Below are 16,377 nucleotides of genomic sequence, written 5' to 3' on the forward strand. Positions count from 1 at the left end.
AAGTGAATTAAATACATGAAAAGATGATTTTACTGTCTTTTACACAAGGAGGATGTATTAGCCATAGACCTGATCAGCCTCAGACAATGGGAAGCCCCTTCCAGTCCCCGCAGCTAAATCCTAATGCAGACATATTCAGTCCTGTCAGAAGTCACATTCCAGACATGAGTGTCAGCAATAGGAGTGATTTAGTACAAAAGAAGCCACAGGAATTCGATGGAAAGGCACCATGGGAAGCATATAGAGCACAATTTGAGCTCTTGGCAGAAATGAATGGATGTACAGAGGAGCAGAAAGCAGTGTACTTGGCAACGAGCCTGAAGGGGCAACCAGTGAAAATACTTGGACAGTTGTCAGCAGATGACAGGCACAACTATAGAGCACTGGTAGCTGCTCTAGAACTCGGGTATGGAACTCAAAATCAGTCCCAAGTCTACAGGGCTAGGTTTAGGACAAGAGTCAATGCTAAAGGGAAGAGGCTGCAAGAGCTGGCACAGGATTTGGAAAGTATGGCACACAAGGCCTACCCAACTGCACCATCCAATGTCCTCAAGTTGTTGCTGGTGGATCAGTTTGTAGATGCCTTGGACAGTCCACAACTAAAGATACAAGTGAAGCAAGCACACCCCTCTACCATGCAGGATGCAATGGCCAGAGCTCTCGAATTTGAATCCTACGTTAAGTCCAGCACAGAGGTACGGAGGTTGGTACAGTCATCAGGATTCAAGGCCAGGAAAGGGCAGCTTTCAGAGAAGTTTGAGGGACTTTGCTGGCACTGTAACAAACCAGGGCACAAGAGAGCTCAATGCTGGCAACTTCAACACAGGAAAGGCTGCTACCCAGAAAGGTTGTTGGAACTGTGGAGAGCAAGGACATATGAGGAGCCAGTGTAAAAAGAACACTACAAATAAGTCAGCTTCGGGAATCCAGTAGTGGTTGGTGCTGAGGGACGCCCACCAATCCCCATAGTGAAAGTCCCAACAGCTAAGTGTAAAATGGCAAGCACACATGGTGTCTACATGACAGGAAAGCTGGATGGCCAAAAGTGCAACTTTGTCATAGATTCTGCATCTCAGCAAACTCTTGTGAGCACCAAGGTGCTGGATCACAATGTAGTACCTGAAGCCATACAGAAGCTCTGTGGTGTGACAGGACATTATGCAAGGTTGTGGGGACCAGTGTGGGTAACTATTGAGCTCATGGGCATAAAGGACAGACACAAAGTATACTTGGCTGACATTGAAGACCAATGCATACTAGGGTTGGACTACTTACTACCGAGGAAGTGTGTAGTTAACATTGATAAAATGGCATTTGGGAACAACAAAAGCCAAATTCCAGTAAGTGTTAAAAGAGAGGTTGAGCTAACCAGATGTCATCAAGCTGAAGTCAAAGTGACTGAAGGAGTTGATGATGGCAAAGTGGAACCAGGTATAGATATTAAAGCAGAGCAGGAGAAAGACCAAGATTTGAAGCCAATAATTCATTTTCTAAAAGCATGTGTTTTGTGCCCTGCTTGGGAAAAGGTGTCTAGCCCTGTGACAAAGAACTATTGGGCACAATGGGACCAGTTGAAGCTTGAAGATGGTAGTCTTGTCCGGAGTTGGGAGACTGCAGATGGGAAAGTGATGACCTGGCAAACAGTTCTACCAAGAAAGTTACGGGAAGTTGTGCTGCATCAATCCCATGATAGTTTAACAGGATGACATCTTGGAGTTAAAAAGACATTGAGTTACCTACGGCAGAGATTTTACTGGATAAATATGAGGCAAGATGTGGAAAACTGGTGTAGGACCTGCAGTACATGTTGTGCTAAAAGGGGACCCAAGCATAAGGGACGTGCTCCAAAGAAGTTATATCGAGTTGGCACACCAGTGGAAAGAGTAGCCTTTGACATTGTTGGTCCTTTGCCCAGAACTCGTGCTGGAAACAGGTACATTTGTGTGATGATAGATTATTTCACCAAGTGGCCTGAGGCATATGCAATACCAAATCAGGAAGCTACAACTGTAGCTTCGGCTATCAGTGACTTCTTCTTCAGATTTGGTATGCCATATGAACTGCATTCAGATCAAGGTCGTAACTTTGAATCAAAGAAGTTATATCGAGTTGGCACACCAGTGGAAAGAGTAGCCTTTGACATTGTTGGTCCTTTGCCCAGAACTCGTGCTGGAAACAGGTACATTTGTGTGATGATAGATTATTTCACCAAGTGGCCTGAGGCATATGCAATACCAAATCAGGAAGCTACAACTTTAGCTTCGGCTATCAGTGACTTCTTCTTCAGATTTGGTATGCCATATGAACTGCATTCAGATCAAGGTCGTAACTTTGAATCAGCTGTGTTACATGAATGCTGTAAGTTGTTTGACATACGAAAGACCAAGACAACACCGCTTCACCCACAGTCTGATGGGATGGTAGAAAAGTACAACTGGACACTGGGACAGGAATTGGCAAAGTTTTTTAATAGCTGCCAAGATGATTGGAATGTCTTACTCCATCTGTTGTTGATGGCCTATAGAACAGCAGAGCATGAAGCCACTGGATACACTTCAGCAAAGCTGATGTTTGGTCGGGAACTTCGGTTGCCAATGGACCTGATAACAGGATGCCCACCTTACAAAGAGTTGCCTGAAAATATGCCAGAGTTCGTGAAAGTATTATCAGAAAGGATGGATAATATTCACCATCAAGTGCATTCAAACTTGAAAACGTCTGCTGATTCTATGAAGCTATGTTATGATAAGAGATCTACTGAAGTCAGCTTTGTACCAGGAGACAAGGTGTGGTTGTATAATCCCAGGAAAACCAAAGGGAAGTCTCATAAGTTGTCATCTCCATGGGAAGGCCCATATGACATTGTGGATTGTCTCTCAGACGTAACTTTCCAAATAAAATGTGGTTGGCGAGGTAAGCCAAAGGTGGTGCATGCCAACAGGCTTTGGCGTTATCACGATCCAGGACATTTCAGTTGTAACGAAGGGAACAATGGAACAAATGACGCTGCTGAAGAGGTGTCACCTGAAAAAGCCACTGTTGAAGAAGAAACTCTACCCGGTTTTCAGAAGGGAAACAGTGAAGCCCTTAATGAAGTTACTACCACTGATGTGACTGTTACCGATAATAGGACATTTTCTGATGGAGCAGATGAACCCCTTATGAAGCAGAAGCCAACGAGATGGAGACCAGTACAGAAGAAGATACATCCCGTAAAATTAAGAGACTTTGTTGAATTTTAATTTTGTGTTTGTAAATTCTGTACATTTAATTAAGTTTTTGTTAATTATCTATTGGTTTAATGTAAGTGGCTATTGTTCAGGAAGAACAATACTAAGGAAGGGGCAGCGGAAGTCACAGGATGCTGGTAAAACGTCATGAGATTCTTGAAGGATCGTTACTTTTCCTGGCAACTCTAGTCTTTTCCAGGCGCCCTCTATTTTAGTATATAAGCCCGGCAAATAATTGCAAAGACAGAGAGAGATTGAAGATATAGAGATAGATAATTGAGTCAAGCGAGCGGTAGTGACCGTTAGTAAAGTGAGTGAATCATTGTGAATTATAGATTGTGTTTAAGTTAAAGTGACTGTGGAAATTCTGTGTATTGCAAAGTTGTATTGAGAAAGAATAAACTAGTTTTATTCAAGAAAGGACTTGTATCGCTGAAGTTCCTCAGGAAGAATTTATACCAGAAATTAACAAACGAACAGAGACGTAACAATATTTTTATGGTAGACTTTTAAAATGAATATATTTTATGTATAAAAGAGGCTTTGCTATTAAAATCTTTAAAACTGAACTGAACAGACTGGCGAGTACAGGTAAGTTCCTTTTAAAGTATAAGGGAAAAGAAAACTATTTGGTACTCTTATGTAGTATCAAGAATATCTGCATACAGATACAATTTTTATCACACTTATTATGTGTAATGAGCCTCTTTGCCTCGCTAGTTAAAAACTACCATGTTTTACCTTTCTATAAGTTAGAAATTGAATTAAGGTAGCATATAACCCTTGCATAGTGTTATCTAGGTTTTGGGCTTTTTATCAGAAAAAACATCTTCATAACTATGCTTTTTGTATGAAAACATATTGAAGTAGATACAAAGACATATTCTGACACATGTTGTGTAACATTACCACTGTGGCTCATTTGCATATTGTAAAAATAAAGAAATACAAAATAAATGTTGTATGTTCCTGATAACTTCTACAAACATGACTGAATGCTCCTGAAAATGGGTCCTGATGGGATGTGAAGAATTAGTCTGAACTAAAGAAAACTGAAAACTAATTAAAGGTCAAATTATAGCACTAATGATGATACCCAAGTAGGACATATGCTACAGTGACTTGTTAATGGTCATTTAATAAAACCCAAACCTCTGATCAACATTACCTTACTACATACTATAGATAGATTAATAATGCATATTTATGTCAATTGTGAAGTCTATAGCATCTACAGTTCTGAAGTTATGAGTCAAAAACCACTATTAGAATGTAAATTTTCAGACTTTGGGAAAAATGTGTTTGAAAATTTGGCACAAGATTGTCTTTATCTAGGTGAAAAAAGGTATACCACATCTGTGAATTGTGAAACTTACACCTTTAAAAATGCAAAATATGCCAAAAAATATCGTGATATTTTTTAACATTTAAAAGGTATATGCTATCTTAAACAAATGTTTCAAAATCTTCATGTGGGTGTTTTGCACTTAGTTGACTTCTTGCACACAGAATGTAGTCAGCCCTACCCTCCTTTAATAACTGAGGTTACAGTGGTAATTTGAGAGAGAGAAATGATCACTTAATCATCAGACTTCTATGTTATTTCTCTCTAGCACATGAACCATAACCAAGGAGAGGTGTTATAGTTTACACATGTTAGTATGAGCAAGGAGTTGATCTCCCCTATAATGTGTTATAAGAATAATTGCTGAAGCAGGTAATCTATAGGATGATTAGAAACTACATTTAATGCTGGTCTGCCAAATAGTATGTTAACATCAAGTCAGTCTTTGTCCAGTGAAGAATTGCTTCTTACCACTTCAATAACCAGAAACTTTAGACATTATCAGAAGCTTTATAGCCAAAATAGAGCAGTGGAATCTGTAGTCATTGTTCAATAAAGATAGTTTATTGTGTGCTCTATATGATATTCTGAGTTTGCACAAATTATGCACTCATAGATAGTAAATATTGCTAAGACATAATGTGAATTTATAGGCTCCAGTCTTATTACTTAACTGAGAAATAAACCAGAATGCCAAACCCACAACAAGCTACACCTTCCTATCATATTCTGTTCTTTGATAAATGTCAGTAACTCTCTGAAATTTTCTGTTGGGTTATTTGTAACAAATAGAAATACAAGGTTTTAATTTACTGAAATCCTTATAAGGCTAGCTTTTTCTAATGGCAGATTTTGAATTCTTCGACCTACAATTTCCATATTTGCTATCACTGAGACCACCTCGACAAGTTAACAGAATTATTTTAACCCATTTATATAAAGCCAGTTAAATTTCGTAGTCTTAAGACATCATATTTTTGATGCATGTTAATATTTTATTTTCTACAGTTCATATTTCAAATAAATAACAATAAAGTACTGCCAACAACCTTACCAAAAAAGTGGGATAGTCTTTTATCAAGACTTTGAGAGCAAAAATGTACAAGACCCATACATATGTACTATATTTATTGTTTTTATGTATATTTTTAGTTGTTGTTATAAAAGTAACTAAAATGTAAAAATCACAAACACATTTCATTGTAATTTGACCAAATGTGCTTGTAAATTGATCCAGTATTTACACAAAGCTACTCCACTGTAAGTGTAGTTGTAAAGCAATAAATTTATATGACTGGGAGATTTGAAGAGTATTAGTTTGGGCTGTAAAAATAAATAATGTGTAATTGTCTGTTACAATATGCATTTGTTCTAGAAAAGAAAAAAGGTTTATTTAGAATTATTTTGTATATTTCAACTTTTCCTTTTATCCAACATTGCTGATTTAAATACAAGTAACAGATAAAATATAAAGTTTTGCTGAAAAATTTAATATTTATTTAGGAGGTTCTAGAGATTATATAAATGAAATACAAAAACTGTAAGATGAAATGTATATTTGTATTCATAACATGAAAATCACCTAACATTCATAAATTCACAAACAAATTTTTAGTAAAATAAATTTTTTGTACAAAGTATTTTCAATGTTCACTATAAGCTTCCCAAATTTCATGAAGATACACTTAATTTCAGAATTATAGTATATATAGTTTCATGGTTACAAGATTGGTAAATATGACCAAGCCCACATAAAGAGAGATAACTGATTAGCTCACCAACCTGTGAGAATAAACTGATTTGATAAATGTCTGGACTATCTAACCCTATCTAGTACCATTGCAATGACAGTGAACTATACAATCTGTCTGTTTATCATAGTTATTGTTATTTAGTTTATTTTGTGAGTTAATATTTAATGATTGTTTAGTTTTTCCTCACAAGAGAGTTAAAAGTTAATCATTTTAAAGATGATAGTTATGACAAGTTTGTTACATAACGTGGTAAGAGTCATACATTCTGTTTGACATTGTTGTTTAGGCTTTTCTAATATTGTTGATGTCATGTTACTTGAATTTTCAATATTTTTCTTGTTACTTTAACTGAGAATTGTTAAATAAGCACTGTTCGCACACTATACAGACAGTTCCAGGCCTCCGTGATCAACCTATAAATAGAGGCGACCAAATGAGCGCAAGTCAAGTGAAGTAAAAATAAAATAGAGAAAAACTCAAGTGCTGTTCAGTCAGAAAATTAGTTAGCAACAGAAAATGTGAAATTAGCTGGCTTATGAGTGATTAGCTTTAACAGGTGATATTTTAAAGTGAGTTTCACAGTTTAATTGAGATAAGGAGAATAATTTGTCTTGTCAAAGGATGTTCTAAAGTAGTTGAACCCATCTGTGTGGACTTTGACAAAATTAAGACAGTTATTTGAAGTTTAGGATACAAAAGTGGTAACCCACGAGGTAGCGTAAGTGAAGTATTCATTGATACTACTGTGATAAAAGTAGATAAAAATAATTTGTCTTGTCAGTTGAATTCTAAAGAAATTGAATCAATCTAAGTGGAGTTTTGACAAGAAGAGAACTGTATAGTGTTTAAGATACAACTATGATCTCCATAGTGTAAAGAATTTTTGTATATACGTTTAACTTGTTTTGAATATATTATTTTCAAACAAGTGGAGTGGGTGCTGTCCATTTATTGTTCAAATTTATTGCCAACAAATCACAGATACCTACTGTAGAAGAATCCTTGACCCACACCCATGTATATACTTAAAGTTCTGACATTTGGCAAGCCAGCCAGGATTATATATTGTAAACGGCAGTTAAAAAGAAAAATGTGAATGACATTGAGAATATGTAGGCCAACATACACACAACTGTAGTAGTAGTTCAAATATGCTATATAACCATGTCACATTTTGATAAATGGATAGAAAGAGGAGAGCATCTCAGATTAAAAGACAGTGAACTAAGAGAGCTTGTTAAACAAGAACTAGAGAGAGAAGAGAAGAAGAGTGACTAAAAAAGAAGAAAAAAAAGAGAAAGAGGGGAGACTAGAAATATAGAGAATAAGAGCACAAATTGAGATCACAAAGCTCACCCAACAGAAAGAAGAAGGACCTAAGAATGATAATCAAGTCGGGGCCAACTGACCTAAGCTGCCCAAATTTGATGAACAGAAAAATCACATGGATGCTTTCATGGAGAGATATGAAAGATTTGCCCATAGTCAGAACTGGGACAAAGGTGACTGGGCAGTCTGTCTCGGCTCACTTCTCACAGGAAAAGGTCTACAAGTATATGCAAACATGATGTCAGAAGATGCCATGGAATATGACAAATTAAAAGTGGCTTTGCTGAAATGATATGAACTTAGGTATATTCATCAACAAATATTTAGTAAAAATACTTAATTAAAAAAATCTGATTTCTTCTGTACTTAAGACTTGTAAGGTTTACTGAAAGCTGGAAAAATGTTATGAATAAACTCAAAACATATTAAAAGTTATGGTATGAAAACTCTGATGGTTACTTTGTAATTACAAACTCATTCATAGTGACCTAGTCCATAGCATGAGGGTTAATAAAGTATCATTTTTTGGTGGTAAGCCAGTAGTTTTCCTAAGTGTCTCACCCACTATTGAAGTCAAGCACCTCGTGACATATCTTAGACCTCAACATCCATCTGGTGATTTGGTCTTGGCAGTGGTGGTTTTATTGCTCAGTGACAACTCCATTAAAATTTCCCAAGTTGATAATAAGTAGCACTTGTTGTAGGCTACCTAAGGAGTTGTTAATGCTCAAGATCATCTGGTATTTGAGAAGAGTTGGTCCCATTGACTGTGGAAGATAACCTCACCTTATGATTCCCTAAAGCATAGCAGCTTTATAATGTGTCTAACTTGTTATAAAAATAATGAAAACTGCAGCTTATCATCACAAGTGGTAGATATGATGTTTCTAATGCTTTGCTAACTTTTGACATTTAAACCATAACACAACAGTCTTCCACCAGCCAACAGACCTAGGCTCTTCTCTCATTATCTAAGTTGAGTAAAGACCAATGGTGAAGAGGTGGCAACTATTTCTGGCTGTATCCTCCCTTAACATCATAGGAACTGTAAAAGAGAGCTCAAAGTCTGGGCTAGTTCTTGGTTGGTCCAGCTCACATTCCAGAGTTTCAACAGTCACTCCTGGAGCTGCTAAATTGAAGGCAACATCACTGTACTCTGTTACCAAGAAACCTTCCATGATTTAGGTACTTTCAGATTGAAATGGCTATCTTAGGTAAAAATCAAGAAAAAAACTTTTTTACTTTATTTGTATAACATATAAATATCATGTACATGCAGTTTAAGGTTTGGGTTTAATAAGTCCCTAAGATAAGGAAATACTGAGTGTTGGTATTAAAAACCTCCAGGAGTCAACCCTTTGTAATCAAGAAGTAGAACATTCAGTTATATTCAAGAAATGTTTTCAAACTTTTTGTGTAGATGAGCTGCATTTAAGTGATGCTCTTGGAAATAACATATAGTCATCCCAATCCAGCTCAAAATTATGGCTCAGGTCACGTTTACAGTGATCATTCAGTATGTTTTGCACTTGCCTGTCCAACATCTGTCTTCCCTTGATTTGTGCTCATACTTAAGTGGAAGGATGATGCAGAGTTTTGCTCAGGCTAGTGTTGCCATTGGATTAATTTCCTGTGAATACATTATGAGAATGATCATTTATGTATAAGTAATGAAGATTTGTGGGGTACTACATTAAGACCATGGTGTGACAAAAAGTGTAATATCATCACAATCTAGTTATTTTTTGTCTAATGGAGAAGTGCTTCTTATGTGTTCGAGCAGCCAATAAACTGAGACATTATATTATCAAAGGACAAACCATCAAAATAAAGCAGAAACTTTATAGTAAATGTTGAATATCAAATTCATAAGTGTGACTAAGGTTGTTTATGTTTCTATATATTTCACATTTCTTGCCTTGGTTTTATTTCAAAGCACAGAATTTGTGGTAGATTGATGTTAGAATAATAAATAAATAAATATTTATTTTGAGCTTATGGTGTGCTTGATTTGAAATCTATAACAGTGACATTTAAACCTATACAGATAACATTTCCAGCAAAGTATATATCTGGAGTATAAGTAATTCTCTATTTTTTTAAGGGTTCCAACTCTTACATTGATGTTGCTATGAAGATGCTTCAACCAGTGGATCCAGGTTTTGGAGCTCGTCATTCTGATTTAATTGTCTATAAGGTATTGTACAATTATAATGGAACCTATTTTGTCACACTATCAAATTAATTTAGTAAGTATAGAGAAGGCACAGTTGTATTTTGTGCAAATTGATTTTTAAATGCTATTACATGTATCAATAAAGCTATTTAGGTAATTGAGTTTAGTTTCACATCATCTATGTTGAAACATTGATAATGTTAAGCAAGTCAGTTCTGTATAATAATCTTCCTCTTGTGTTTTGGATCATCATACTAAAATGAGACTTTGCTTGTTAGGCTGCCTGGAACAAATGGCAGAGGGATCCTATTCAGTATTCATGTAAAGCCTATTGTACGGCTCGACAAGAGCTGAACATTCTACTCACACTTCGCCACCCCCATATTGTCCCTTTGGTAGGAGTGTGCACCAAACCATTGGCCCTTGTCCTGCAGCTGGCACCACAAGGAGCCTTGGATGTTGTGCTGAAGGACTATAGACGGTCAGGAGCTCGGCTGGATTTATTTGTTTTACAGAGAATTATAGTGCAGGTATTATATGATAACTGAAACTTTACTGCATATTTTGTTTCTTGTAACTTAAAAGTAATAATATTTTGTTAAATGAAAATTCATATTCTTACAGTTTGTTAAGACTTTCACACTGGGTACCCCTTTAAATACTTTTCTGCACAAGTCACTGTGTTACATTCAAAATTTAATTCCCCTTTACTATCAGTGTATGTGAACGAAATTAACATTATAATGTATGTTATGATTCAATGTTTTATTTTATCTAAGTTTTAAGTTCTTTATTTCAAAAGAAACCTATAAAAAATTACTTAAAACTTCAGATGTATTGTCATGTGACCCACAATCTATAAAAAATCTCTACCTTGGCACTCTGTAACTTCAATTATATAATGCCAGTTATGTAAATGTATGTCTAGACAATAACGTGTTTACTTAACCTATTGACATGTACATTTCAAAGTTGTCTGGATGAATGCAGTTGAAAGAAGTAATAAATTTTGTCAACCCCTGAATGGTGCCATGCTAACCTTCAATAGATTTGTTTGAGCTTTATAGCCTACATGTAGAGGTTACATAAACACATATGTAATCATTAGAAAGAGCTCATCTTATACTACAATCCAACAATGGTTATTTTGAAATTTCCATGCAGCTTTCATCATGGGAAACCTGTAGTTCGCTGCTTGATCGACTATAGCACTTACAATTGTTTCTTACCTAAATATGTTGTAGCCGGAGATACAGTTGAATTGAATTTAGGTTTTACTTTTATATTTTGGTTATTTATATATTTTTATGTTTTAAAATACACAATTGAGAGGTTTAAACACTTCAAATATTCATCACACTTTTTGTCAGTTCTTAAGTTTACAGTGTTACACAGTGCACAGAAGTTTTGCTGAAGGATTGTGCATTGCTGACAGGCATGTTTAATATGCCCCGAGGGCACCGTTGACTTGTGTTGATTTGAATAATAAATGGTAAAGGACAAGAAAGGAAAATAAAACATTAATAATTAACTATAGGTGAAAAGGAAAATACCTGAAATTACAAATATAACCAAAAGATATTCTACAAAAAGTATTAATTTTAATCATTTTATTGCATTGTACATTGATGATAATAGCTAGAGTTAGTGATATGGTAGAGAAAATGAAAAGTAAAATATAAACATTTACCTTAAAAAGGTTTTGATATTTGTTTAGGAGGCTTTAGAGATTATGTAAATGAAATATGAAAACTATAAGATGAAAAAAAAGTATTTTGATACTTAAAATGAAAATAACCCTCACACTTGATTTATTAAGAGTTTGAATGCAAGTAACTACAATAGATAAATAACATATTGTTACGTCTGTGTTCGTTTGTTAATTTTCTGTAGAAATTCTTTCAGAATAAACTTCTGTAATACAAGTCCTTTCTTAAATAAAACTAGTTTATTCTTTCTCAATTCAACTTTGCAATACTCTTAATTTCCACAGTCACTTTAACTTAAACTCATGCTATAATTCACAACGATTCACACACTTTACTTACAGTGCCCGCTTGACTCGATTATCCGTGTCTATATCTTCAATTTTTCTATCTGCAACTATATTCGTGCCGTCACTTTATTTGCTGGCTTGTATACTATAAAAGCGTACATCTCGTCTCTTCGTGAATCTTTTAGATACTCATCACGTGTTACTAGCATCATATGACTTCTGCTGTCATAATATTTTTAGTCAAAACACTTAATTAAAATAACATAATTTTTGTGTGCAAAATACTTGTGATCCTTAACAAAATCTTACCAGTTTTAACAGGATACATTAAGAAATCTCTGAGTTACAGTATGTATTGTTGCACAAGTGAAATTCCCAATATGGTATTCCATAAATTACCCTAAGCCCATTGTGAAAGGGTTATATGCCATAATTGAAGCTACTGAAACAAACTCACATAACTTGTTTTTTACAGATTGCCAAGGCTCTAGAATATCTCCATCAACAACACATCATCTACAGGGATCTAAAGTCAGAAAATGTATTGGTGTGGGATCTTCCACCTCCATTTCACCCATCACACCTTAGAGCTGCTGTAGAGGTGAAACTTGCTGACTATGGTATCAGTCGCTCTACACTTCCAACAGGAACTAAGGGCTTTGGTGGTACAGAGGGTTTCATGGCTCCAGAAATTATGAAGTACAATGGAGAAGAAGAATACACAGAAAAAGTCAGTTATTGTTTGAACTTGTTATTTCATCTTTTAAAACATGTTCTGTGATCAACTGTTTAGCAAAAAAAAAAATTTAATGTATTATGTTCAGCAGTATCATCTGTTTGAAATATAACAAATGTAATTATTTAATATTGCTTAATTACATTATATCTTCCAATAGGTGGTATTTCAATTAATTATCATTACAAAGAAAATGAGAGTTATGGTTTCAACTCATTATTGCTTCTTTTAAAATATGTTGTGTATTCAGCTGCTCAAACAAAAGTTAACAGTTACATTAAATGCAAGAGTGCTATCTGTTTCAAATATAACAGATGTAATTTTTTACTCTTCTCAACATGAATTCTTTATCTTGCTAAGGGAAAATTATGCTCGTGCAGCTTACTTTCACTAAAATCCAAACATCCAACATCATTACAAGCATTTGCCATAAATGGCAATCCATAAAACAGAGGAAAGAGAATCCTAATTGTTGAATGGTGGCTGGTTTATTGCAGTATAATACTTTGGACTTGTAGATGACTGATATTTTTGGCATCACAGAACAAGAAAAAAGTATTTGAAAGAGGAAAGACCAGGGTGTTATGGATGTCTAGTTGATTTTTTATGAAGAAAGAACAGCAAATATAAGCTCATTAGGCTTTTTATTCTTTTTCCTCACCTTATTTTCTTGGCATTGTAAAGGTAGGATATGTGAATTGTCTTTGTAGCTGTATATTTCAAATCAGCTAAGAGGTTTCAACTGATAACAATTTGGCCATTCCAAGACCTTTTGACATGATTTTCCTGTTTGTGATGGTTAAGATAGTAACAACTGTAGTAGTACCTTTTGTACTTCTGGTCCTTGCTGTGGTAACTGTCAGTGCTCATGCCCTTCATAATCCCATATCATTTCATAAGTGGAAAGGTCAGAAGGAAGTGCAATGTAACATTACTTATGGTGAGGCACACAATCTGATCACACCAGTATTGAAGGAGAGTCATTCTTTAGCTGTGTATTCTACTATATTGGTTGGGGTGAAAAAACAAATTTTTACACACCTCCGAATCTTGTTTCTCTATGTTAGAACTCTGTATTCCTCCACAAACTGTAGAGTGGAGAAATCTACTTTCACCTTTTTTTTCTTTGCCTGCATGCAGGGCTCTTAGCAATTAGGTTCAGCCTGACTGGCTAAAAATGCAAGACTATTATGTGATCATTCCAACCATTTTTAGAGTTATGACTGTCAGGTGGTGATTTATATCATGGAAATCAAATGACCTGCCAAAGACAAAATAAAAAATGGAAGTGAAAAGGATAAACCATCTAAAGGTTCCTCTCCTAGAGAGCTAAGTGAAAATGGACTTTTCTCTTTAATTACTCCATAAAGTTTTCTATTCTAATGAACATGATAAAGTTATGATCAATTTAAGTTATTCTGTTTGTATCTCCTTACAAGAAATATTTCTGAAACCTAGCTTCACCATTTGTCAGTTTTATTAAGTGTGCAAGGAAAGGGTGTTTAATTAGCATGTGGATGTAGCTTTGCTTGTAAGCAAGTATACTGCATGTCACATTAAGAAAATATCCATTAACACTATAATTATTGGTAAGCATTTTTCAAGTGTTTAGTGCACATCTGCTTATCAAATTTCAAAATTTAAGGAAAAATAATTTTTTTAACTTTATTTCTACAATGTTTAAATGATTTGTGAATTTTGTAATTATGTAAACTTTTGATGTAGTTCATAAAGATAAATGAAAAGAATGTTCCATCTTTCATTACTGTACAACTCCAGGGAATCTCGCATATAATGCACTAATTGATTTTTTTCAAAGCTTTTTCTGTCTTTCCAAAAATATAGGTTTATGTTTGCTAAGAATGCTATCATCCATGACATATAATTATCCATGTCCTGTTTCTCATAGGGATTTTACTACTACAAGCTTCATTCCCACTCATTTATGATGTCTGAACAGTTACAAATAAAGCAATGTTTTGAAAATAGCTAAAAGCAATTGGATAAGCAATTTTTGTCAGTTTAAAGGAAATAGGGTGATTTGAGCAGTAATTTGTGTTTTTTGGGAGGATTCTAATAAGTTTGAAGACTTAAAAATGATCTTTGTATATAGCAAAACATCAGGTAATCTTGGGTTGGATTAGCAAGTATGTCAGGCAGAGCAAAATATTGCAATTACTCAAATCCTTATTTAATTAATATTATTGTTAAGTTTATTATATTCAAATAATGCACACAAATAAAAATCTTGTTAAATGCCAAAAGCTGGCAAAGCAATAAAACAAATAGGTGTAAAATTTGTGATAAAAAATAACTTTAACTACAAATTTTTTTTCCCCATATTTCTTTAATTTGTCCATTGCTGATTCAAAACCAGAAACACATAAAAATAGCATTTCAGACCTATCTTTTGTCCTGCACTAGTCATTGCCAAAGAGGCCAGACGTTATATTCATTACCGTAACTCATTACTTGGGCTGGATGATGAGATACAAAAGATTGTCTGAAACTTTTGTTTTATAACTTATAGTTGGAAGTTGTGACTACAGCAGTAGACAAAATAAAGTATGAAAAGAAGTTTGTTAATGAAAATCAATCCAATTAAAACTGTCTGGATATAGAAAATAGAACTCTCTGATCAACAGTAAAAGCAGTTGACATTCTAGTGTAAATTGAAGCATTTTGTTTATTTTTTCCAAATCAGTCTCTCATAACAAAGTTTTGGAAATTTTACATCCTAAAAATAATAGAAATACTAAATAAAATTTATATCAATTTTTTAAAGTCAAAACTAGATATTATTTAGTAAGTTAGTACTAAGTTTCATGCAATTTAATTGTTAAAGTATTTCCACTGTGAGAACGAAAAAATTGAGATATCAATGCTACTTCTCTAGTTCAGAAATGGTTAGGCAGACTTTGATGATTTAGTTATACAGCTTCCTGCTCTTTATTTTTATATCAGGGTAGCTGAATGGGCATAACCTGTTTTTGACTATTGAAATGTTGATGGGGACAAATATTTGGAGGACTGAAAATGGCTTAGTGGTTAGCATGCTGGACTGTGGATCTGAAGGTCTATGGTTTGCATCTCATCACCATCAAAAACAAAAGTGTACTCTGCACTTTGGAACGTTAGTGCATTATAAGAGAGAGAATTAAATCTCACTATTCAATTAGAGTAGCCCAAGAATTAATGATGGGTGGTGTTATGTAGCTCTGTTCCTTATGATCAAACTATTCAAAACTAGGGACAGCTAATGCAAATAGTCCTTGAGTATCATTTTTGTGATATTGAAAACAATCAAATGGGTTTGTGGAGCATCTTCTATCTGAACATTATCTCTTAGAAGTGGAGAATACACTTATTTCCATGCCTGAGTTAGGTATTTACTGATATATATCACTCCATCTATTTGCCTTCTTTTGACTTGGATAGTTGACAGTGATCATTTTCCAGTCATTTTGAGAGTTTGACTGTGGTAAGTGCCATCTGACTTGAGCCATAGTGGAAACTCAGTATACATTTAGTTCTTGTGAAAGGCAGAAGCTGAAATGTTGTGTAAATTTTGTTTTTGTCTGAAGTTTTGTGTCTAAGTTTTACAATGAATTCTAAGCTTCAGTTTCCACTCTTCTATTTTAATTCAAATAACTAAACCTGTAATTCAACAGCAAAATTAGAAGAGAAAAAATATCTGAAAATTCTGTAGTCAAAAAATAACTTTTTAAATGTGCAAACACACCTTAAGTTTTGTAGTCTAAAGGAGGAGGTGTAAACACTTCTCAAAAAATAATGTTTACAATTGTAATTG

The 16,377-nt window shown here is 34.5% G+C and overlaps 1 protein-coding gene across 1 annotated transcript in view; it reads left to right on the forward strand.

Moving 5' to 3' along the window:
- Window positions 1-8,824: 8,824 nt before the first annotated feature.
- LOC106465690 (leucine-rich repeat serine/threonine-protein kinase 1-like) overlaps window positions 8,825-16,377 on the forward strand; it is a 25,462-nt gene continuing 17,909 nt past the window's right edge. Inside the window, exons 1-4 of the mRNA XM_022393620.1 lie at window positions 8,825-8,843; window positions 9,763-9,855; window positions 10,113-10,364; window positions 12,306-12,560. Of these exons, the coding sequence (XP_022249328.1) occupies window positions 9,790-9,855; window positions 10,113-10,364; window positions 12,306-12,560 (573 nt within the window). The 5' untranslated portion in view covers window positions 8,825-8,843; window positions 9,763-9,789. The remainder of the gene's footprint in view (window positions 8,844-9,762; window positions 9,856-10,112; window positions 10,365-12,305; window positions 12,561-16,377) is intronic.

Source organism: Limulus polyphemus, unplaced genomic scaffold (assembly GCF_000517525.1).
Source record: "Limulus polyphemus unplaced genomic scaffold, Limulus_polyphemus-2.1.2 Scaffold2021, whole genome shotgun sequence".
Taxonomy (NCBI): domain Eukaryota; kingdom Metazoa; phylum Arthropoda; class Merostomata; order Xiphosura; family Limulidae; genus Limulus; species Limulus polyphemus.